The 23,085-nt window shown below is 42.4% G+C and overlaps 1 protein-coding gene across 1 annotated transcript in view; it reads right to left on the reverse strand.

Annotated features, from left to right (window-relative positions):
- LOC133461280 (asialoglycoprotein receptor 2-like) overlaps nucleotides 1–21,002 on the reverse strand; it is a 52,387-nt gene extending 31,385 nt beyond the window's left edge. The window contains exons 1-5 of the mRNA XM_061742140.1: nucleotides 20,794–21,002; nucleotides 20,571–20,687; nucleotides 18,191–18,280; nucleotides 9,424–9,549; nucleotides 9,025–9,161 (exon numbers count right to left, since the gene is read on the reverse strand). Coding sequence (XP_061598124.1) covers nucleotides 9,025–9,161; nucleotides 9,424–9,549; nucleotides 18,191–18,280; nucleotides 20,571–20,687; nucleotides 20,794–20,956 — 633 coding nt within the window. The 5' untranslated portion in view covers nucleotides 20,957–21,002. The remainder of the gene's footprint in view (nucleotides 1–9,024; nucleotides 9,162–9,423; nucleotides 9,550–18,190; nucleotides 18,281–20,570; nucleotides 20,688–20,793) is intronic.
- Between the last annotated feature and the right edge of the window lie 2,083 nt (nucleotides 21,003–23,085).

Genomic DNA, 23,085 nt, shown 5'->3' on the forward strand with positions numbered 1-23,085 from the left:
AACTTGTTCCATAGCCTCACCCCGCTGACTGAAACACAAAAACCTTTCCTGTTTGTGCGTATTAATGTGACATTAAAATTACTTTTGCCCCTTAAACCATATCTTCCCTCATGAATACTAAATAATTTCTGTATATTTTTTGGTAACAGATCATTTTTTGCTTTGAACATTATTTGCGCTGTTTGATAGCCCACAATATCCATAAATTTTAGTATTTTGGACTTCAGGAATAATGGGTTTGTGTGTTCCTTGTAGTCAGCATTATGGATTATTCTTATTGCTCTTTTTTGCATTATGGTTAATGGCTGTAGAGATGTTTTATAATTGTTGCCCCAGATTTCTGCACAGTATTGAAAATATGGTGAGACCAGGGAACAATAAAGAGTGTGGAGTGATTTCTGATCCAAGACCTTTTTAACTTTATTTATAATGGCAATGGTTCTTGAGACTTTACTTTGTACATGTTTGATGTGTGATTTCCAGTTGATTTTATCATCTATGATTACTCCCAAAAATTTTATTTCATTAACTCTTTCTATTTCAACTCCATCTATTTTTATTATTACCTTAGTATTTAATGTATAATTGCCAAACAACATTATTTTAGTCTTACTCAAATTTAATGATAATCTGTTTCTGTCGAACCATTCTTTCAGTTTGTTCATTTCTATGGTAATATCCTCTTGTAGCTTTTGTAAATTATCCCCGGAACAAAAAATATTAGTGTCGTCTGCAAATAACACAAAATGCAATAACTTAGAGACCTGACATATATCATTGATGTACAAAATAAAAAATTTAGGGCCCAAAACTGACCCCTGGGGTACCCCACATGCAATGTCCAAGGATGGAGAAACACAGTCACCCAATTTCACAAACTGCTGTCTCCCGCTTAAATAACTTTTCACCCAATCCAACACTATTCCCCTGATGCCATATTTTTCCAGTTTCTTGATTAGTATTTCATGATTGATCGTATCGAAAGCCTTTTTTAAATCAATGAATATCCCAACGGCATACTGTTTGCGATCTATTGCATTTGTTATTTCTTCTATTGCCTCTATTAGTGCCAATGATGTAGATCTGTTTGATCGAAACCCATACTGATTCTCTACAAGTATTCTGTTCTTCTCTAAAAATGAATCCAGTCTGTTGTTAAAGAGTTTTTCCAGAATTTTTGAGAATTGTGGTAACAAGGAGACAGGTCTGTAGTTTGTGAATTGATGCTTGTTTCCAGCTTTGTACAGAGGTATGACTTTAGCTATTTTCATTTTTTGAGGGAATGAACCAGTTTGAAATGATAAGTTACAGATGTATGTTAATGGCTTTGAAATTCCCCCAATGACCCTTTTAACTAGTGACATATTAATATCATTTAAGTCAGTGGACTCTTTATTTTTACACTTCTTAACAACACTCAAAATTTCATTTTCATCCACTGCTTGTAGGAATAATGAGTTAGGATTCCTCTCTACCACGGATTCATCATATGTACCTGAGTCAGGGATTTCTTTTGCAAGGTCAGGTCCCACCCTTACAAAAAACTCATTGAGGCCGTGTGCCACCTCTTTCATGTTATAATTTTTAATATCCTTATCCATAAAATAGTTAGGCAAACTATTATGTTTAGAGCCCCTATTTATTATATTATTTAATATTTTCCATATTCCTTTAATGTTATTTTTATTATCATCTAATAACCTCTTATAATAATCTTTCTTACTTGCTCTTATAATAGTGGTTAACTTATTTTTATATTTTTTATATCTATATTCTGCCTCTTTAGTTCTCTTTTTTATGAAATCTCTGTAAAGTGTATTTTTCTTTTTACAGGCATTTTGTAGACCTTTTGTAATCCAAGGACAATTGGTGTTGCATTTTCGGTTGTATTTTTTGATTGGACAATGCTTATCATACAATGAGGAGAATATTCTCAGAAATTCATTATATGCACGGTTTACATCCTTTTCTCTGTAAATTACTTCCCAGTTATACTCCACTAATTCATTTTTAAGAGTGTTAATGGCTTCTTCCGTTTTCACTCGTCTATATACTGTTTGCTTTTTTGATCTTATACTGTGATTGATATTATAAACTGTAAACACTGGCAAGTGGTCACTTATGTCATTGATTAGCAATCCACTAATTGATTTGCTCTCAATGTCATTAGTGAAAATATTATCAATGAGAGTGGCAGAATGAGATGTTATTCTGCTAGGTCTGGTAATTCTTGGGAATAGACCCATACTGTGTACTGTATTTATAAATTCATCAGTAGTGTGATGTTTATTGGGATTCAATATATCTATGTTGAAGTCCCCACATACGAAAATTGTTTTATTGCTTCTTTTTGAGAATGTGCTTTCCATCCACTCATTGAATGCATTCATATTTGACCCCGGTGCTCTATAAATACAGCTAACAATAACATTTTTATTTTTTCCCATGCAAAGTTCAATTGTCAAGCATTCAAGTAAATTATCAACCACAGTTGTCATTTCCTCCAGTACCCTGAGTTCTATTGATTTATGAATGAACATAGCCACTCCTCCACCACCCTTATTTTTTCTGTTTTCATACCTGAATTCATACCCCTCTAGTTGAAAGTCTTCACCTTTTTCCCCGTCAATCCATGTTTCCGATATTGCTATTATACTGAATGGTTTATCAAATGTGCGTAAATAATTCTTTATGTTGTTGAAATTTGCGTGTAGGCTTCTGCTATTGAAATGAATAAGTGATAATTTTCCCTCAGATTTAATGTTCTGATTGTACTGCTCATCTGTATAGTAATAGCAATTATTTTCTAAGGTGGTAAAAAAATTATTGTCTGGATCTATATCCTGTTCCAAGTCCATCATGTTGTGCTCTGTGTGTTCAAATTCTTCCAGTTCCAGATGTTGATATTCATCTATCCATTGTGTTATGTGACTGGATGTAGTTCTGTCACTGTTTGTCATAGTTGTGTTCAGTTTGTCACCTCATAATCCAGTTCCCCACCTCCGTCCGGATGATGACGCTCTCCTGTAGTGCAGGTCATGCCAGTCATTTATATTTATCCAGATCCGCGATGTTCCTGATGCAAATCACCTTGGCTTCCTCAGGGCTCCCGTTTAGTTTGATAAAGATTTTGCAGTTTGAAGTCCAGGTGTTCTGTATTTTCTTCTGTTTCCTGAGTTGCCTTGCTTCTTTGGCTATTTCAGCATTGTGTTTGGTTAGGTGTTCATTTATGAAGACATCTGTTCCCTTTAGCTTCCTTCCTTGTTTCAGGAGTGCGCTCTTGTATTTCCTATTTGTAAACCGCATTATTACGACTGGTCTGTCGCTGGGCTTCTTCTTTGGCAGAGGGTGGCATGCTTCAATGTAGTTACGGTCCAACTTAATGTTCTTGGACTGTAGAAAGTCAGCTACCTGTTGCTCTGCGGAGTCAGCAGCATCCCACTCACCGGGCTCTCCTCCCTCGTCCGTGGCGACCGCTCGGGCGTATGACCGGGGCTTAATCTGGAGACCGGTGATGACCACATCATTGATCCTCGAATACTGTTCCAGGTCCGCAACTCTGCCTTCCAGTTCAGTGATGCGCTTATCTTTTTCAGCGTTCAGCAGCTTCAGAGCCTTCACTTCCTGGACCAGGTTCAGGATACTCTTTTGCTGCAACCGAACAGCTGACACTTCCTCCGAGATGAAGTCTAATGATCTTTTAATATCATCAACTTCCTCTACCGTCGGACACTTCTTCGGACCCATGTTGCCAGTTTTTATTGGCACAGAAAAGCGTTTTGTCCGGTAACCCTGCCGGCCCCGGCAAGGTCCGTAGCTGGTGTTGGAGCTGCTGCTGGTGCTAGCTGCTGCTTGTTGGAGCTGCTGCTGGTGCTAGCTGCTGCTGGTGCTAGCTGCTGCTGGTGCTAGCTGCTGCTTGGAGGAGCTGCTGCTTGGTGGAGCTGCTGCTGGTGCTAGCTGCTGCTGGTGCTAGCTGCTGCTGGTGCTAGCTGCTGCTTGTTGGAGCTGCTGGTGCTAGCCGCTGCTTGGAGGAGCTGCTGCTTGGTGGAGCTGCTGCTGGTGCTAGCTGCTGCTAGTGCTAGCTGCTGCTTGGAGGAGCTGCTGCTTGGTGGAGCTGCGGCTGGTGCTAGCTGCTGCTAGTGCTAGCTGCTGCTTGTTGGAGCTGCTGGTGCTAGCCGCTGCTTGGAGGAGCTGCTGCTTGGTGGAGCTGCTGCTGGTGCTAGCTGCTGCTGGTGCTAGCTGCTGCTTGTTGGAGCTGCTGGTGCTAGCCGCTGCTTGGAGGAGCTGCTGCTTGGTGGAGCTGCTGCTGGTGCTAGCTGCTGCTAGTGCCAGCTGCTGCTTGGAGGAGCTGCTGCTTGGTGGAGCTGCTGGTGCTAGCTGCTGCTAGTGCCAGCTGCTGCTTGGAGGAGCTGCTGCTTGGTGGAGCTGCTGCGGGTGCTAGCTGCTGCTAGTGCCAGCTGCTGCTTGGAGGAGCTGCTGCTTGGTGGAGCTGCGGCTGGTGCTAGCTGCTGCTAGTGCTCAAAGTTGTTCCAACTTTGAGCTAGTGCTCAAAGTTGTTTCTCTTTGCATGCAAACATGCAAAGAGAAAAAAGGGGGGCCGGCACAAGAAACTACAGGAACGATGGACAAAAATGATAGCTATGAGATATTTATAATAAATAAAAATGGTAATGGGGAAGAGAGGCAGGGAAAAGAAGAGGAGAAGAAGGGTGAGAGGCACCGCCCAGCGGATCATGTCGGTGCCCCCCTGGAGCATAAGCCTATAGCAGCATATCTACAGCGAAGCTATATTTGAGACTAACTATTATAGTGTTGTTCTATAGCTGCAACTATGACTACTGACTCTAACACACTAGAGTTTACACTACCTAGAGATTTACCAACACCAGCTAGAGGTTTACTAAACACTAACTATAGGCTTCACTAAACAGAAAGGTTTTAAGTTTAGTTTTAAAGGTGGAGGTGGTGTCAGCCTCCTTAACCCAGATTGGAAGTTGGTTCCAAAGTAATGGTGCCTGATAGCAGAACGCCCGCCCTCCAAATCTACATTTAGATACTCTAGGAACTACCTGCACCCTGGGAGCGGAGAGCACTGCCAGGAACATAAGGCACAATCAAATCTTGTAAATACTGCGGAGCTAAGCCGTTTTGGGCTTTATATGCAAGTAATACAATTTTAAATTGAATTCTGAATTTTACAGGTAGCCAATGGAGCGACGCTAACACTGGAGAGACGTGGTCTCTCCTGCTGATTCCTGTCAGCACTCGTGCTGCTGCATTCTGGATCAGCTGGAGCCTATTCAGCAAATTACTTGGACATCCTGCTAACAACACATTACAGTAAACCAGTCTAGAAGATACAAACGCATGAACTAGTTTTTCTGCATCACTCTGCGAGAGGATTTTCCTAATTTTTGCAATATTACGGAGATGGAAAAACGCTATTTTACAAACCTGATTAACATATGGTTTAAACGACAAATCCTGATCGAAAACAACACCAAGGTTTCTCACAGTTGCACTGGAAGCCATCGCAACACCATCTAGTCCCTTCCTAAGATGCTCTGGACCAAGAATGATAACCTCTGTTTTATTTGAATTTAGAAGCAAGAAATTTCTGGACATCCATTCCTTGATGTCCCTAAGACATGCCTGAAGTTTAACCAACGGTTCTGTCTCTTCCGGCTTCATAGACAAATAGAGCTGCGTATCATCAGCATAGCAATGAAAGTGTATGCCGTGATTCTGGATTATACTTCCCAACGGCTGCATGTATAAACTGAACAAGATTGTCCCTAGCACTGAACCCTGCGGAACACCATAACAGACCCTTGACTGTTCTGAAGAAACCTCATGTACATGAACAAACTGGAACATGTCAGATAGATATGATTTAAACCAACGTAGAGCTGTCCCTTTAATCCCAACAACATGCTCTAACCTGTGCAGTAAAATGCCATGATCTACAGTGTCAAAAGTAGCACTGAGGTCCAGTAGAACCAATATGGACACTAATCCCTTATCTGAGGCCATAAGGAGGTCACTCCTGACTCGAACCAGTGCTGTCTCTGTGCTATGATGCATTCTGAACCCTGACTGAAAGACTTCAAACAGATCATTTCTATACAAATAGTCACATAACTGGCTTGCAACTGCTTTTTCCAGAATTTTAGATACAAATGGAAGGTTGGAAATTGGCCTATAATTAGCTAAGGTGTCTGGGTCAAGAGAAGGTTTTTTAAGTAAAGGTTTGATTACTGCCACTTTGAAAACCTGTGGTACATATCCTAAGCTTAGGGATAGGTTAATTTGGTCTAGTATTGTCGCACCAATAAGAGAAAATTTTTTTTTGAATAGTCGAGTCGGGATGGGGTCTAACATACATGTGGTTGACTTAGCTCTATTAACGAGTGAAGTCAGCTCAGGGAGGTCTATAGGATCAAAACAGTCTAGAGTCAAGTCAGAGCCTAGGGAAGTCGCTAAAGCTGAAGAAACGCCCACAACCGGCTGGTTGATTTCTTCTCTAATTCTCGTGATTTTACTGTTAAAGAAGCTCATAAAGTCTTCACTACTGAGAGCTGCAGGAATGCACGGCTCAACAGAGTTGTGACTCTTTGTCAGCCTGGCTACAGTGCTGAACAGAAAATGTGGGTTACTTTTGTTATCCTCTATCAACGTTGAATAATAAGCTGTTCTTGGCTAGAAACCCTCCTTTTCAAAGGAGCAACTTCATCTAAAGCTGAGTGCAACAGATCAGCAGTGTTACTAACAAGAAAATCAACATCAACATCAGAGGTAGAACCCAGGTCACTGGCCTCTATTGCTTCAGTAGAGGCTTCACTATTTTCCACTGTCGCAAGATGAGCAATGACCTCCTTAAATTTAGCAATAGCTTCATCAGACAAACATCTGCTAAAATAATACCTCCTGCCCTGCACTTCAACATCAACAACATTACATTTAAACGTTATTAAATAATGGTCGGATAAAAGGGAGTTTACAGGTAACACCAACAGATCATCAGTTTCAACACCGTAGGTGAGAACGAGATCGAGAGTATGATCAAAACAATGCGTCGGCCCGTCCACTTTTTGTGAGATACCCATTGATTCTAGAAGAGAATTGAAAGCTAATTTAAGATTATCGCTTTCAACATCCATATGAATATTAAAATCACCCACTATGATGAATGTATCTGTACTGATCAATAATCCAGAAAGGAAATCTGAAAATTCAGATAAAAACTCTAGATAAGCGCCAGCAGGGGGCTGATACACTACCACTAACACAACTGGCTTCTCTGATTTCCAGCTCGGAAATTTCAGACTAAGCGTGAGGCTTTCAAATGTATTATAATTGGACTTAGATTCAATTTTTATTTGGAGACTGGAGTTATAAATTGCTGCGACTCCTCCGCCTCGGCCCGTGTTTCTAGGAATGTGATGATTAAAGTAGCCGGGCGGAGTTGATTCATTCAAACTAACATACTCTTCCACCTGTAACCATGTTTCTGTTAAGCAGAAGACATCACTCCTACTCTCTGTAATTATATCATTTACTAACAGAGACTTGGAGCTTAACGATCGTATATTTAGTAGTCCGCATCTAATTTTTCGGTCTCTTATTGGTACCAAATGTGCATTGGTTTTAATTTTTCCAAGATTATTTTGGTTAACGCCTCTATAACGCCGCACCTGGTGAACTTGTGGAGGGCGGGGAACTGCATCCACTTCTATTTTGCTAGGCACCTGGCTAGAGTTACCAGTTACATCATGTAATCCTACAGTTTTGTTGGCAGGCGTTGGTCCTCGAGAAGCAGCAGAGAAGTGTGTTAAACTACAGCTCTGCATCCTGGCCTGGACCCTGTGATGTCAGGGAGAGGGTCTAATAAAACAGGCCAAATTACTAGAGACAAGAGCAACACCAGTCCGGGTGGGAGGAATGGCGTCTCTTCTAATCAGACCGGGCTTTCCCCAGAACGTTTCCCAATCGTCAATAAAGGCCACGTCGTTTTCTGAACACCACCAATACAACCAGCGGCAGAGCGAGAGCATGCGACTAAACATGTCATCGCTGGTCAGATTGGGGAGGGGGCCAGAGAAACCTACGGAGTCCAACATATTTTTGGCGTAGTTACACACCGAGACAATATTCATTTTGGTCACTTCCGACTGGCGAAGACGGGAGTCATTAGCTCTGACATGGATGATAACTTTACCATATTAACGATTACCCTTTGCCAGTAGCTTCAAATTTGCTTCTATGTCGCCCGCTCTGGCCCCCGGGATACACCTAACTATGGTCGCTGGAGTCGGCTTCACATGCCGGACTATGGAGTCGCCAATCACCAGGGTCGGCTTCTCAACGGGTGTGTCGCTGACTGGGGAAAAACGGTTAGACACATGAAGCGGGTGGTGGTGTTCCGTGCGCCCTTTAGGACTACGCTTCCTCCGAACCGTCACCCACCGTTCCTGACTGGCCGGCTGCTCGGGAGCTGCAGGGGAGCGGCTACCCTCAGCTGCTATGGGCCGGTCCGCTGCTATCTTAGCCTGGTTAGCTGAGGAGGCTATCGGACTATGGTCAAATTGGCAGAACCGGACCTCTAACTGTTACCTGTTACCTTTACCTGTTAACAATTTGAAACAATGACTTTGATGAAATTGTAAAAGAAACACTTTCTTACGTTGTTGTCAGTGGTGATCCGTCCACCCATTTCCATTCAAATATCCATTTACTTCTCGACCATTCAGCTTTCAGACCAATCCAGGAGTTTTCATTTGTGTACAGTTGTCCCACAAAATCCTAAATGATGAGACAAAAGTAGTTTCTGCCGTCATGAATCTGCATATCTGTCTCAGTATCCTGATGATTGTGTTTGAAAACAATCTAAGTGATTTAAAAACACATTTCTAATTGAGATCCATCAGGATGGAGACAGAAGCAGCACACAGACTGACAGCAGGTGGAGAACACAAGTAACAGAAAACTGCAGTAACATCAAATACACTGACATGAAACACCCACCTGCTCCTCTTTGCTGTTTATGATCACCAGATCAGCTCCTCTTTTCTCACACTCCCTCCTGCTCTCAGACCAAGTTTTACTCTCTGTGAATTTTTTGTAAAAACTGGATCCAAATCTTCTCCATCCATCATGACACTCTATTTCATATCAGATATCAGACAGACAAGTGTTTTAGAAAAAAATCATGTTACTGAGCATCACATTTATGAGTGTTCTTTCAATATTCAGAAATCTCCTTCAGGTGTCACTTTTACCTTTCAGGTTATTTAAAAAAAAAACATTTTAGCTCTAGATTTCTGTCTTATTTATTTTTAATTAAGTTACACTAATAGATATAAGAAGTTATGGGGGCTAATGTTGAAGTCCATGTTTATTTATTTGGTAATAAATCTTTCTTACCACCAAGTTCAATTTTTAGCTGATTATAAGTGTTGATCAGTTTGCCTTGTTTGACCTGCAGCTGAATGTGGATGGTATTTAGTTTTTCGTGTTCCCTCTGCAGCTGGAATTTGTCCAAAGTGATATCTGGTTAGAAGAATAACATGGAAACAACTCAGTAAAACAAACCTTGTTTCATCCTGTGTAGTTTAAATATCTGATAACATTTGTGGTGGTTGAGGAGCAGGTGGTAGAGAGACTGGATGGTGGAAGGATGGTAAAACATAAATAAATTAACAAGAACTGGTCAAACAGACATTCTGTTGAAAAAAATTAAATGATGATAAAAACAAAAATGGACAAATACTATTATACATTACTGGAGTACAGAAATCAGTGTAAATGTAAAAAATGAATATGAAAGATGTAAATAACAGAAATAATACAGTAAAACTGTAACCCAGTGTTCCCAAATCCAGGTCCCCGAGGGCCACAGACCTGCATGACCTGTTCAAGTGAACATGTCATTAACGTGATTGTCTAGACTTGAATGATAAGATGATGGTGAGCTTTTAATTTGAATCAGGTGTGTTGGAGCAGATAAACATCTAAAACCTGAAGGGAAGTGGAGTCCTGAGTACTTGGATTTAAGAAAACTGATCTATAAAGGAGAAACATGAAATAAAAAGGGAAAGGCGTCATGTTGTTGAATGTGAATGTGTTTGAATGTGTATGAATGTTTGGTGGTGGTCGGAGGGGCCGTTTGGCGCGATATGGCAGCCACGCTTCCGTCAGTCTGCCCCAGGGCAGCTGTGGCTACAAAACGTAGCTTACCACCACCAGTGAGTGAGGATGTGTATGAATGAATAATGATTTCTGTAAAGCGCTCTGGGTGCCTTGAAGGGCGCTATATAAATCCAAGTCATTATGTTGTTGCATATTTTGACCGCTAGATGGCAGCGTTGTAACTGAATAAACTCAGTTTCTGAATACATCTACTTCATTCAGTCAGGAGGCGAGTTTTGACGAAGTTCTGCCGTCTGTCATTAAAAACAGAGTCAGATTAGAAGTCCATTGTCATGAACATGCCATGTCCTTTTGATGAAGTCCCAATTGATGAAGGTGCAGCATTAATGCGCAGAGAATTAAATATTCGTCGGGAGATGGTTATCAGACCGCGTAATACATGTATATTACATAGTCTCATTACAAGCAAAGCAATATATGTTAATCCTTTCTTTGTTATAATTTTGATGATTGAATTGTTGATTTCATAATATATTATAATTTTCCGACCTCCACCTGTATATTATTACATAAATAAATAAGAATATGTGTCTGTATTGGTTCAATACGGAACGCAACTTTTAATTCCCAATCACGGAACAATTCCGTATTTCAAGGGACGGGGGGCAAGCCTACATAAACCTGTCCAAGCCATCAAGGGGTTCCACAGGATTGCAGGTGAATGATGTAGAGATCTGTTAAATTAATTTTCTATTATTCTGTGCTGCAGTGTTACTCTTTTTTCGAAAAACATGTTCAAATTCGCCGTATGCGCGCATTAAAATCTCTAATTCCATTCGGGTGAAAAAGGACACGGCGTGAAGTATGCAGATCTTCAGATGTAAACTAATGTTTCCTCAAAGGGATTTTGTAAATTGAAATGTTAAATAAAGTTTAAAAAAAAAAGAGAAAAAGTATGTGGATCTTTTGTTGTCGCCGATTGCCATGGTGAATCGTTGTATCAGGGCTCCATTGATGCTGGCTTTTTATAGTTGTGGTGCATGCGCTTAAAGCAGCACTATGTAACTTTTCCACCTTAATCTAATATTTCCAGAGTCATTGTGATGGTACATCAACTTCCAACAGGTTTAATGACACCTCGGTCATGATCTGAGGGGTCTGTATCGCCTTCACTGGCACTATGTAACTTTAAGGAGCATGGTAGGAACCCTGCCACACTACTGGTAAAGCACTACCGCTTTTGTCCAAAGGAGCCGTCAAACTCAACAAAAGCTGAAAGTTACATTGTGCTGCTTTAACTCCAGGTGAAACTACTTAGAGTTGAGTAAATTAACTCAAATCCGCTGTTCTGGAACCGAAAACTCAGAGTTTCCGATCTCAGAGTAGATCAACTAAGAGTTCAGGATTAGACTCAGAGTTTGTTGAACCTGCTTTGTGAAACGGACCCCTGGACATGAGCTCGCCCCACATGTGCACATGCAACCTGATCTCACAAAAATCTGTGAAATGCCAAAGACCTCTCACCACTATTTTCCGTGGTACCAACACGGAAAGTGGTATAATTCCGTGTGAGCACCACGGATATTGTACCATGCAGTGTCAATGGGATCCGTGGTCGTGATATATACACGGATTATGACATGATTATTATTATTTATATATTAATCTTTGTTATAGTGGCTAAATTATGAATTTTTATCACGCAAGGTACTGTTTGTTACTGTCAGTTTGTAAAAGCATGTTTTTAACGCTGTTTTAGCAGTGTTTTATTGAGGTTTTAATGGGAGCACCACGGATATAGTACTATGCGAAGTCAATGGGATCCGTCACCCGATTTGACTGCTGTCATACCATTGAATGAAGGACAAAACAATAACAATCATCCCATAGATATGGGCCAGTAGGGCCCTACTCTACCTACTAGTAGGCGCAGGAGGCTGTTATCACCCCTTTCTATGGCTAACCCCATGTTATTAATGCTTGCTATGGGGCTCATTATCGCCCCTTTCTATGGCTAACCCCATGTTAATAATGCTCAGTAGGCACAGAAGTTTTGTTATGAAGCTCACACCTCACCTCCCTTTTTTTTGTATTTAGCTAGAATTTTAAAACCTGAACAATAGAATTCAACGTAAAATGCCAGATCTTGTCCATTAACAATACTTTTTGGAACATAGTGTAACAACCACAGATAAGATAAGGCCTTGCCCACCTGGGTAACACATCAGCATTTGGCCGACTGGTTATTGCAGTTGACTGTGGTCTGGGAGACTGTGGTTCGAGACACACTCTGGGCACGACTTGTTCGCCACAGTATTTTCCTCATTGTGTTATGGTTTTCTTTTAATATCTTTAACATATCTAAACACAAAAACACGAAAGTGTCCTTGATAATTCAATAATACAATAGGTTCATGTTAAGGACATCCGTTTTAATTAGTTCTCCTTCGATTATGACATGTTATTAATGCTCAGTAGGCACGGCACAGTGTATTGTTATAGGTTTGCCTATGAGGCCTATTTCGTATCTATTTTTGCACAGTTCACTAACGCTTTGAGATTGGAGGCTGAAATTCTAGACTCTGTATCAGGAGGTGACTCTCATCCACTTGTAACCCATGTTAAAATATGACAAATAGGAATAAATAGTTGAATAAAAGCTGCATAAATAAGTTTGAAAGTTAAAGCTGATTTATTTAATGCCAATTAATTCATCAGAGTTAATTAAAAATGTTAATACAACAATAATTTAATGTTGAAGATCAAAAGTCTGTAGACAGAAAATAATGTTGCTGCCCCTTTAAGGGACCAGCGACACAGACGTGGGCTGCAGCACCTGCAGAGTGCAATTGAGAGAGCAGAGGAGAAAACGGGAGAACGAGCGGTGATTAAAAGCAGTGAAAAAGTTGATATTACAGCTGAAAAACATAACTTAACTGGTCGGGAACTGACGGGGATTTTATGAGAACTAAGCCACATCTTAAGGAGTGCAAGAATTCGAGAGGCATAACCCTGCTGTCAGTAGTAGGAAAAGTACTCGGAAGAATTATTGTGGATCGAATAAGAAATGGAATCGACTGCAGACTCGGGAAAGAACAAGCAGGATACAGGACAGGCAGGGGAACAACTGAGCAAGTATTCATACTGCGAAACATCATCGAACAGGTTAATGAGTGGCAAGAATTTCTCACCCAATACTCCTGGACCGCCTGGCTGGCATTGGGATCACTGGTGTTGCACTCTCCTGGCTTTCATCTTACCTCACTGACCGTCAACAGTTTGTCCAACTACAGAACCATAAATCCGGATGCACGGGTGTCACAATGGGTGTCCCCCAGGGGTCAGTACTGGGTCCACTTCTCTTCACCATCTACCTCCTACCCCTAGGTTCAATTCTCCGTCACCATGGGGTCCATTTTCACACCTACGCCGATGACACTCAGTTATATATCTCCTCCAACCCCACCGCTGCCATTCCTCCCGCTTCCCTCACTACCTGCCTACACGACATCAATACCTGGATGAGCAATAACTTCCTAAAACTCAACGGCAATAAAACTGAGGCTCTTCTCATCGGCTCCAAATCCACCCTCACCAAGTCACAACCCTCTCCCGCCCCTCCCATCATCATCGACGGCTTCCCGGTACCCTTTTCCCCCCACGTCAAGAGCCTCGGCGTCATTCTGGACAATACACTCTCATTTGCACCTCACATCCACAACATCACCCGGACTGCATTCTTCCACCTCCGCAACATCTCCAGACTTCGTCCAGCACTGTCCCAATCCAGCACCGAAATTCTGGTCCACTCATTCGTCACATCCCGTATCGATTACTGTAATGCTCTCCTCACTGGCCTCCCAACCAAACTCACCAACAAACTACAACTCATTCAGAACTCGGCCGCCCGGATCATCACCCGCATCAAGTCATCTGACCACATCACCCCCGTCCTTATCCAACTCCACTGGCTCCCAGTCCAATACCGTATCATTTATAAAAACCTCCTCCTCACCCACAAAGCCCTTCACAACCTAGCCCCCACCTACCTCTGTGACCTACTGAAAGAATACACCCCCTCCCGCACCCTCCGCTCAACCTCTGCTGGACTTCTTTTCACTCCCACCTCACACCTTAGCAGCATGGGTGCCCGAGCTTTCAGTTGTACGGCACCCAGACTGTGGAACTCCCTCCCCCCACACATAAGACAAATAGACTCCATCACCACCTTCAAAACGCAACTCAAGACTCACCTGTTTAAACTTGCCCATTCACTTTGACCGGTCACCACACACTACCTCCCACCATACTGTTCTGTTATCTGTACTGTTGCTCCTTGATTGTCTAATTGTATGTATTGTGTATGTGTGTATGTATTATAATTTCTACTGTATTATTATTGTATTTCCTTTATTGTATTGTTTTGTTTTTATTCTGTAAGGTGACCTTGGGTGACATGAAAGGCGCCGTTAAATAAAATGAATTATTATTATTATTATTAAGAAACACTATTCATTAATTTTGTAGACTTCGAAAAGGCTTTCGACTCCGTCCATCATGAAAGCCTGTGGATCATAATGAGGAAGTATGGAATCCCGGAGAAGATTGTGAGAATAGTCCAATCGTTCTATGAAGACTTCCAGTGTGCAGTGGAAGACCAAGGAGAAATATGCGAGTGGTTCAACCTTAAAACCGGCGTGAAACAGGGATGCAACATGTCCGGCTTCTTGTTCTTAAAGGAACTTGAGTCTCCTTTTAAGAAATGAGACTCTCTAGCGCCACCCTTCACCACGACGGCCGTTGGGGGTACTGCAGCCAACAGTGAAGCCGGCACGGGAGAACGGGGAGAACGCGCATGCAGCGTCATGTGACGTCACATCCGCAGCCCAGCGCGGGAAATTCGGGACCGAATTGCAGCACATTTTGCAGCACACAGCCTGTTCAAGGCAAAGGAGAGATACACTAGAGGGCTCATTCTTTTGGGTTTGGAACGCTTCATCTGACATTATTACTAGAAAACTTAAAATGTATACGGATTTTTTTCATAAATCTTGCCACAATCCAGCCTCATGCTCCTTTAATAGTAATGGATTGGATAATGCGTCGGACAGTTAAAAGAGGAGAAAATGGGATTCGCTGGAAGCTGACATCAAAACTCGACGACCTGGACTTTGCGGACGACGTAGCATTGCTCTCCTCCACAAAAAGACATATGCAGAGCAAAACAACACAGATGAATGAAGAGGCCAAGCGAGTAGGACTCAGGATCAATACACAAAAAACAAAAACTATCAGGATCAACGCAAGAAATCAGGAGAAAATCCAAATCAATGGGCAAGACATCGAGGAAGTAGACCAGTTCACCTATTTAGGAGCCACAGTTTGTAAAGAGGGAGGCGGAATGAAGGACCTAAAGAATACTGTCGAAAGCGAGAGGAGCATTTGTCAGACTTGGGAAGACCTGGAGCTCTAACAGTATCACCAGAAGAACAAAGCTGAGGTTGTACAAGACACCAGTAGTACCAGTATTACTATACGGATGTGAGACCTGGAAAATGAACAAAGAAGACATGAATGTCATGAAGACGTGAATGTTATAAAAGAGTGTGTAAGCTGTGTAAATGGAAGATTTTTGCAGTAATTAGTGCGGGAGACGGAGCCGTGACTTCAAAGAGACCGCTCTGCTGCCATTTTGAGTTAAGAAAACACCGTAGCAGTAATGTTACAACGCAGACTGTGAAGAATTTATTTGTGTAATTTAAGGATTTAAAGAGTTTTATTGTGTTTATGGCCTGTTACACAGGTCAGGTTTTTTTGCTTGGTTGAAAGCTCGGTCGGAGCAAAGATTGGTCTGTCATGTGCGGGCGTGCACATCCACAGACAGGATTCAAGATGGCGAGCCAGACCCAGACATTCAACCAATCTTCTCCATCACACCAGTGAGGGGTTCTCCTGCGTGTGGTAACTCGCTGCCAGAGTGGTAGGAGTATCAGGAACTAGTCTGAACTGAACAGAACTGATTGAACTATTATTTTTGGACTGAAACGAACTGAAACTTTTCATTGAACTGAACACTTGGACTCACATTTGGACTTGAACTTAAATTTAAAGTGCCATACTTTTATTTTCCTATGTTTACATTTTGAATGTGATTTGAATAACTGTGGTCCACCTTGATTTAATTGTGTTTTGAAGGTATTTTCTTACCTGTAAAAGAAAGGAAAAAGACTTAACTCAGGAAGAAAAATAGGAATCCTAAAAAACTATGGTGCAACCTAGGAAAAAGAGACTGGTCTAACTAACTCAAATTAGTCTGACTAAAATAACCTAGGAGAAAAAGAGACTGGTCTAATTAGATTAGCTTTACTAAAATAAATTAGGTGAACTAAAGAACAAAAAGAAAGAGTGATATACTTTTTTTCATTTATACTTTAATATTAAGAACCTGCAGGGTATTTTTGGTTTCATGTACTGTGTTTTATGTTTTATGTGTGTTTGTCATTCACTAAATTGGCGGCCTTTTCTACTGGTGTCATTATTTTTGCTCCCCACTCCTTAGAGCCTAGAACTGGTCCAGTGGCGCAGTTAGTGGTGTGATACCGGTGCTACACACTGTGCCGAGTTTCAGATCTGTGTGACCTTCAGAAGTGTCTAAGGTCACCGCGTGTGTTGCTTTTCGGGCCTGCGAAGCCTATTTCGTGTCTTTTTTTGCATATTCTAATGCATTCACTAATGCTTTGAGCTAGGAGGCTGAAATTCTAGACTCTGTATCAGGAGGTGACTCTCATCCACTGTGCCGAAGTCCAGACCCGTGCGACCTTCGGAAGTGCCAAGTGTGTGGTGCCTTTTTCGGGACTTTTTTGTGTGTTTTTTGAATAATTCACTAACGCTTTGAGCTGGGAGGCTGATTTTTGACTATGTTGCAATGCAGAAGGCCCTTTGCTAGGATCTTTTGCTGTACGACTTCCACAGAGCTAGTTGGCGTTGCAGAGGGTTCACAGAATTGAGACTTGGCAAGCCCAATCTAGGCCCGATATGGAGGCCACAGGTCAAGTTTTACTTGGTTTGGTCAAATGTTGTGGCAACGGCGTCCGTTCGAATGTTGGAAAAGGTGAAGTTTCAAAGCCCCGCCCATCGAAAAGTAGAGGTCGGATCTGCACCAAACTAACATCTGTCTGTTCAGGGGATGCCCCCAAACAACATATACAAATAATAATAATGTCATAATCCGTGTATATATCACAACCACGGATCCCATTGACTTCGCATAGTACTATATCCGTGGTGCTCCCATTAAAACCTCAATGAAACACTGCTAAAACAGCGTTAAAAACATGCTTTTACAAGTGACAGTAACAAACAGTACCTTGTACCTAGAGGGTGTAGAAACGTATAGGTCTGAGAGCCTCCTGACTAATGGAACGGGGCCTATTTTGTGTCTTTTTTTGCATAGTTCACTAACGCTTTTAGCTAGGAGTCTAAATGTTTTATGTTTTGTTGTTTTACAAACTGACAGTAACAAACAGTACCTTGCACGACAAAAACTCATAATTTAGCCACTATAACAAAGAATAATATATAAATAATAATAATGTTATAATCCGTGTATATATCAGGACCACGGATCCCATTGACTTTGCATGGTACAATATCCGTGGTGCTCACACGGAATTATCCCACTTTCCGTGTTGGTACCACGGAAAATAGTGGCATTTCACAGATTTTTGTGAGATCAGGTTGTGCACGAGTGACCGCGCACACATTCAGAAAGTAAGAGGCAACAACTGAACTTATTTATAATGATCACTTACTTTCAGATCTTTTTTTTACATTATCCTCTGATGTTTATTGTCCATTTTTTTCAAGTGTTTTCATCGTGTCAGATGAAAAAATATCACATTTAAATGTATCATTCAGTCTGTTTTCTGACTCTTTTTTCTTCTGTGTGTCTCTTTTGTTGGAGAAAATTATCATAATTACCGTGCCATAAAATTTTGTTAAACAAATTAATAAAAGTTGAACATTTTAAAATTTTTCTTACCAGAAACATTGTTGAGCAGCTGATTGTAGGTGGTGTTCAGTTGGTTGTGTTTGGTCTTCAGCTGATTGACTTCCAAGGTGACTAAAAGAGCTGTAACACACATTAAATTTGGTATATATATAAAATCCAATCAAAAACAACTGGTGGAAAGACAAGTGACAAGACTAGGAATAAAAGGAGCATTTCAGCAGCAGAGTCTCTTAGTTGCAGAGCTGGACAGATCCTCTCACCAATATGTGACAAACTGTGTTAAATTGTTCCTCAATGTTCACATTGTACACAACGTACCCAACTTGTTAGGGATTGGGGTTGTAATTCCTCCGTTATCGCATGGAGGAAGGGGACAGTACCGCTGGAGTGGCAAACCGGGGTGGTGGTCCCTCTGTTTAAAAAGGGGGACCGGAGAGTGTGTTCCAACTATAGGGGGATCACACTTCTCAGCCTCCCCGGGAAAGTCTACGCCAGGGTACTGGAGAGGAGATTACGGCCGATAGTTGAACCTCGGATTCAGGAGGAACAATGCGGTTTTCGTCCCGGTCGTGGAACACTGGACCAGCTCTATACCCTCCGCAGGGTGCTCAAGGGTTCATGGGAATTTGCCCAACCAGTCTACATGTGTTTTGTGGATCTGGAGAAGGCATTTGACCGTGTCCCTCGTGCCATTCTGTGGGGGGTGCTCGGTGAGTATGGAGTCCGGGGCCCTCTATTAAGGGCTGTCCGGTCTCTGTATGATCGGAGCAGGAGTTTGGTCCTCATTGCCGGCAGTAGATCAGACTTGTTCCCGGTGCATGTTGGACTCCGGCAGGGCTCCCCTTTGTCACCGGTCCTGTTCATAATTTTTATGGACAGGATTTCTAGGCGCAGCCAGGGGCCGGAGGGGATCCGGTTTGGGAACCTCAGGATTTCATCTCTGCTTTTTGCAGATGATGTTGTCCTGTTGGCTTCATCAGACCGGGACCTCCAGCATGTGCTGGGGCGGTTTGCGGCCGAGTGCGACGCGGCAGGGATGAGAATCAGCACCTCCAAAACCGAGGCCATGGTTCTCCATCGGAAAAGGGTGGCGTGCCTTCTCCGGGTGGGTGGAGAAGTCCTGCCTCAGGTGGAGGAGTTCAAGTATCTCGGGATCTTGTTCACGAGTGAGGGAACGATGGAGCGGGAGATTGACAGACGGATCGGTGCAGCGTCCGCAGTTATGCGGTCGATGTACTGGACCATCGTGGTGAAGAGGGAGCTGTGTCGAAAGGCGAAGCTCTCGATTTACCGGTCAATCTACGCCCCTACCCTCACCTATGGTCATGAACTTTGGGTAGTGACCGAAAGGACAAGATCGCGGATACAAGCGGCCGAGATGAGTTTCCTCCGCAGGGTGGCTGGACGCTCCCTTAGAGATTGGGTGAGGAGTTCGGTCACCCGGGAGGAGCTCGGAGTCGAGCCGCTACTCCTCCACACCGAGAGGAGTCAGCTGAGGTGGCTTGGGCATCTGTACCGGATCCTCCTGGACGCCTCTCTAGGGAGGTGTTCCAGGCATGTCCCACCGGGAGGAGACCCCGGGGAAGACCCAGGACACGCTGGAGAGACTATGTCTCTCGGCTGGCCTGGGAACGCCTCGGACTCCCCTCGGAGGAGCTGGAGGAAGTGTCTGGGGTGAGGGAAGTCTGGGCATCCCTGCTGAGGCTGCTGCCCCTGCGACCCGGGAACGGATAAAGCGGCGGACGATGGATGGATGGATGGATTCCTCCGTTAGGATTTCTGGACTACTTGGAAACATTTCAGCCTCAGTAGCAAAGCCTTCAGCAGCTAGATGACATTTACGGAAAGTAATAAAATATTCCTTCAAATTAAACTAATATTTTAATATTTCATAAAAAACCTCCTTCATCAAAGAGAAAAACAGAGCATCCCAGCAAAATCCCATAAATGAGGAGGGATCCGTTTGAACAAGAATACATGGTTGACATCTTATCCGTCTCAGAGCAGTAAAACGACTCTACTTAGAAACAATTCATCCAGCTCATATGAATCTACTGTTTTTTGTTCTGCAGGTGTATGTTGTTATTTTACTGTTCAGGAACAATACTTACAAATGGTCCAAGACTAATGACAGATAACATGTACTGCAATGAAAACAATGATCTCTGACACTAACATGTAACTCTTAAAGCATTTGTCCACAGAACTGTCCCACATGTTGTAAGTAGAAAAACCCCAGTAGTTCTTGGGTTGGTTTACTGTCAAACAACCTTCTCTGTTTGATTTTTGGTAAAACTCAGCAATGTTTTATGAAAGTACTTCATTAGCACTTAAGATATAAACAGAATTTTCTTCTTCTTTGTGACCAAAATGCATCATGTAGTTTTTGAGGTGAAGCATTTAATCTTACCGTATATGAACAAGATGACGACCACGACTAAAACCACCGTGCACAACACTCCTAGACACAGTGTTGCACCTCTGACAGGTCTTTTCTGCAGAGCACGATGCTTCTTAGTCGGTCGTTCTGCAGAACCAGAGATCATAAACTTTGCAGCCACACATGAATATATAATACCTGAACATAATTATCTCTAAATTTGAACTTTAATAACTCCATGTCATTTACTCACCTTCTTCCTGTGACTGAAAAACAGTAAGATTATTCCCAACATCATTAACGGTCTCATAGATATCCACCTCCATTTCCTCCCATCCTGCTCCATCTTCATGCTCATTTCTGTTGTATCTCACCTTTTTTGATAAATCTGGTTTAGAATAAATATCTGAGGACATCCTGAGAGGACAGAGACAGCCGGACAGGTGCTGTACTTGACTAACTGTAGATCCGCTGTTGAAGTGCTGATCTTGTGTTGTACAAAACTGAAACTACCACCACAATGTGACATCCGTGCTGGTTCAGCTGCTGGTGCTTCTTGTTCAGCCTTCTATGTGGTTTCATGACATTTTTGAGGAAGTACTGCCATTTAAAAATACAAACCTGCTAAGATTTGTCAATTTCTTAGTAAGTAACCCTTGACTTTGAGGTCTGCTTTACTCTAGAGGTTTTTTTCAAAACCATTCTCAGCAACATGTTTTACTTCAAAGGATGGCACTAACACCTACACTGCAGAATGACCATCCTGTACACAAGATGAGGTGTTATCTTGCTGGTTTTGTTCTCTTGTAACTGTGTAGAGAGACTGAAAATGTTATAACCATTTATTTTGTTGAACTCAGAGGGAAAGATCTTCTTCTCTGTTCTGGCAAGGAGGTTGACCAACTTCCCTTGGAAAAATGATATACTGACACCAGCTACCACAAGCTGGAATCCCAGGCTTCCCTGGATACACAGAGAACTCTTTCTTGATTTGGGACCAGATCCAGAGTGCCAAAAGATGTAGAGCGCGACTTAGTAGTGTGGTGAGGCCTTGCCAATGCATATGGCTCAGTACCACACAGGTTGATAGAATAACTCTCAATTTGAAATCCATGTCCCAGGTTGGATGCAGAACATCATCCCCAGATACTTCATGAGACTGGCAATTAACAAGGGGGAGTGAAGTGCTCTGTAATGTTAGTAAAAAGTAGCACCTCACACCAAAGTAAGGACCAAACACAGAGCAGAAGCTTCAGTGGTTTTTAAAAGCTCAAAATACCACCTTTTTAATCTTTTGATCTCTAAATGTTACAAACTGCTTAATTCTGGTCCTTATTCATCTTTCTACAGTCACATGGAGTTTCTTATAAAATGTTCATTTGATGCATCTTGTTAAATTGTGTTGTTTGTCTGGAAAGATTGTCTGATGATAAACATATGATCTGCAGTAATGTTCTTAAATGTTTAGCTCCTACGTGATGATCGAAGAACTACTTCGGTATGCCTGAGTCACTTACGGTGGCGCAGCAGGTAGTGCAGCCGTCTCACAGCAAGAAGGTCCTGGGTTCGATTCCCGCCGGGGACGCTGAAGTGCGTGTTAAGTTCCCCCATTCAGCACCCACACCCTGGGTGGGGTTGGCGAAAGGGCCTTTCTGTGTGGAGTTTGCATGTTCTCCCCGTGTTCCCTCACAAAAACATGCAGCAGTCCGGGGCGTCAGATGGGGTGGGGAGGATAAGAATAACGTGATCCTTCCTCCTTCCACACGCTACGTCCGGCCGGAGAATCCTCCGTTTTCACCCTGCCGGTGAAAACAAGCGGTCCGTCACTCCTCAGGATGAGGAGGAGACCTGAGCTCAGTGCAGGGCCCTCCCGGGGTTGGCAGAGGGGAGCAATGCCCAGGACTGTTACTTAGTGTAACCTTGAGGATGTGCCGATACACAGGGGCTTCAATTAAAGAGGCCAAGACGGTCGTGGGTCAATCTGCCATTTATTTTACAATGAATAAAACTCTAAAATACCACAGTCAATGAAGGAAAAGAAGATAGACAGACATATAGACATATCACGACTGGGGAGCCAACCACTCACTGCCTAGGACACTGGGAGTAAAGTAAATATCAGAAATATCAAAGAAAATAGGTATAAACCTAACACACATCAAATGAAAACACCACACTAAATCAAAGTGCCACCACAAACCATATCACCACCTAAGTGAACTCCCAGCGCCTCGACCACACGGTGAATGGAGGACACCGCCAGCCGCAACACTAGAAAACAGGAGAAGACAGAATGTTAAAACTAAAATAACTAAAACATAAAATACTAAACTAAAATAATCAGCAGTCAGTGCTATGCCTCTATATTTTAAAACAGTGAAAGTTTCAGTCCTACAAACAGAGAGACCCACAATTAAAATCATTAAAATACAAATACCTCAGGGTGCATATACATGCACCCCTACGTTACCCTAACAATAAAACTACTACACATAAAATAAAACCATGCTAAAAACCCCTAAATCAGGGGTGTCCAAAGTCGGTC

Source organism: Cololabis saira, chromosome 15, assembly GCF_033807715.1.
Source record: "Cololabis saira isolate AMF1-May2022 chromosome 15, fColSai1.1, whole genome shotgun sequence".
Classification (NCBI taxonomy): Eukaryota; Metazoa; Chordata; class Actinopteri; order Beloniformes; family Belonidae; genus Cololabis; species Cololabis saira.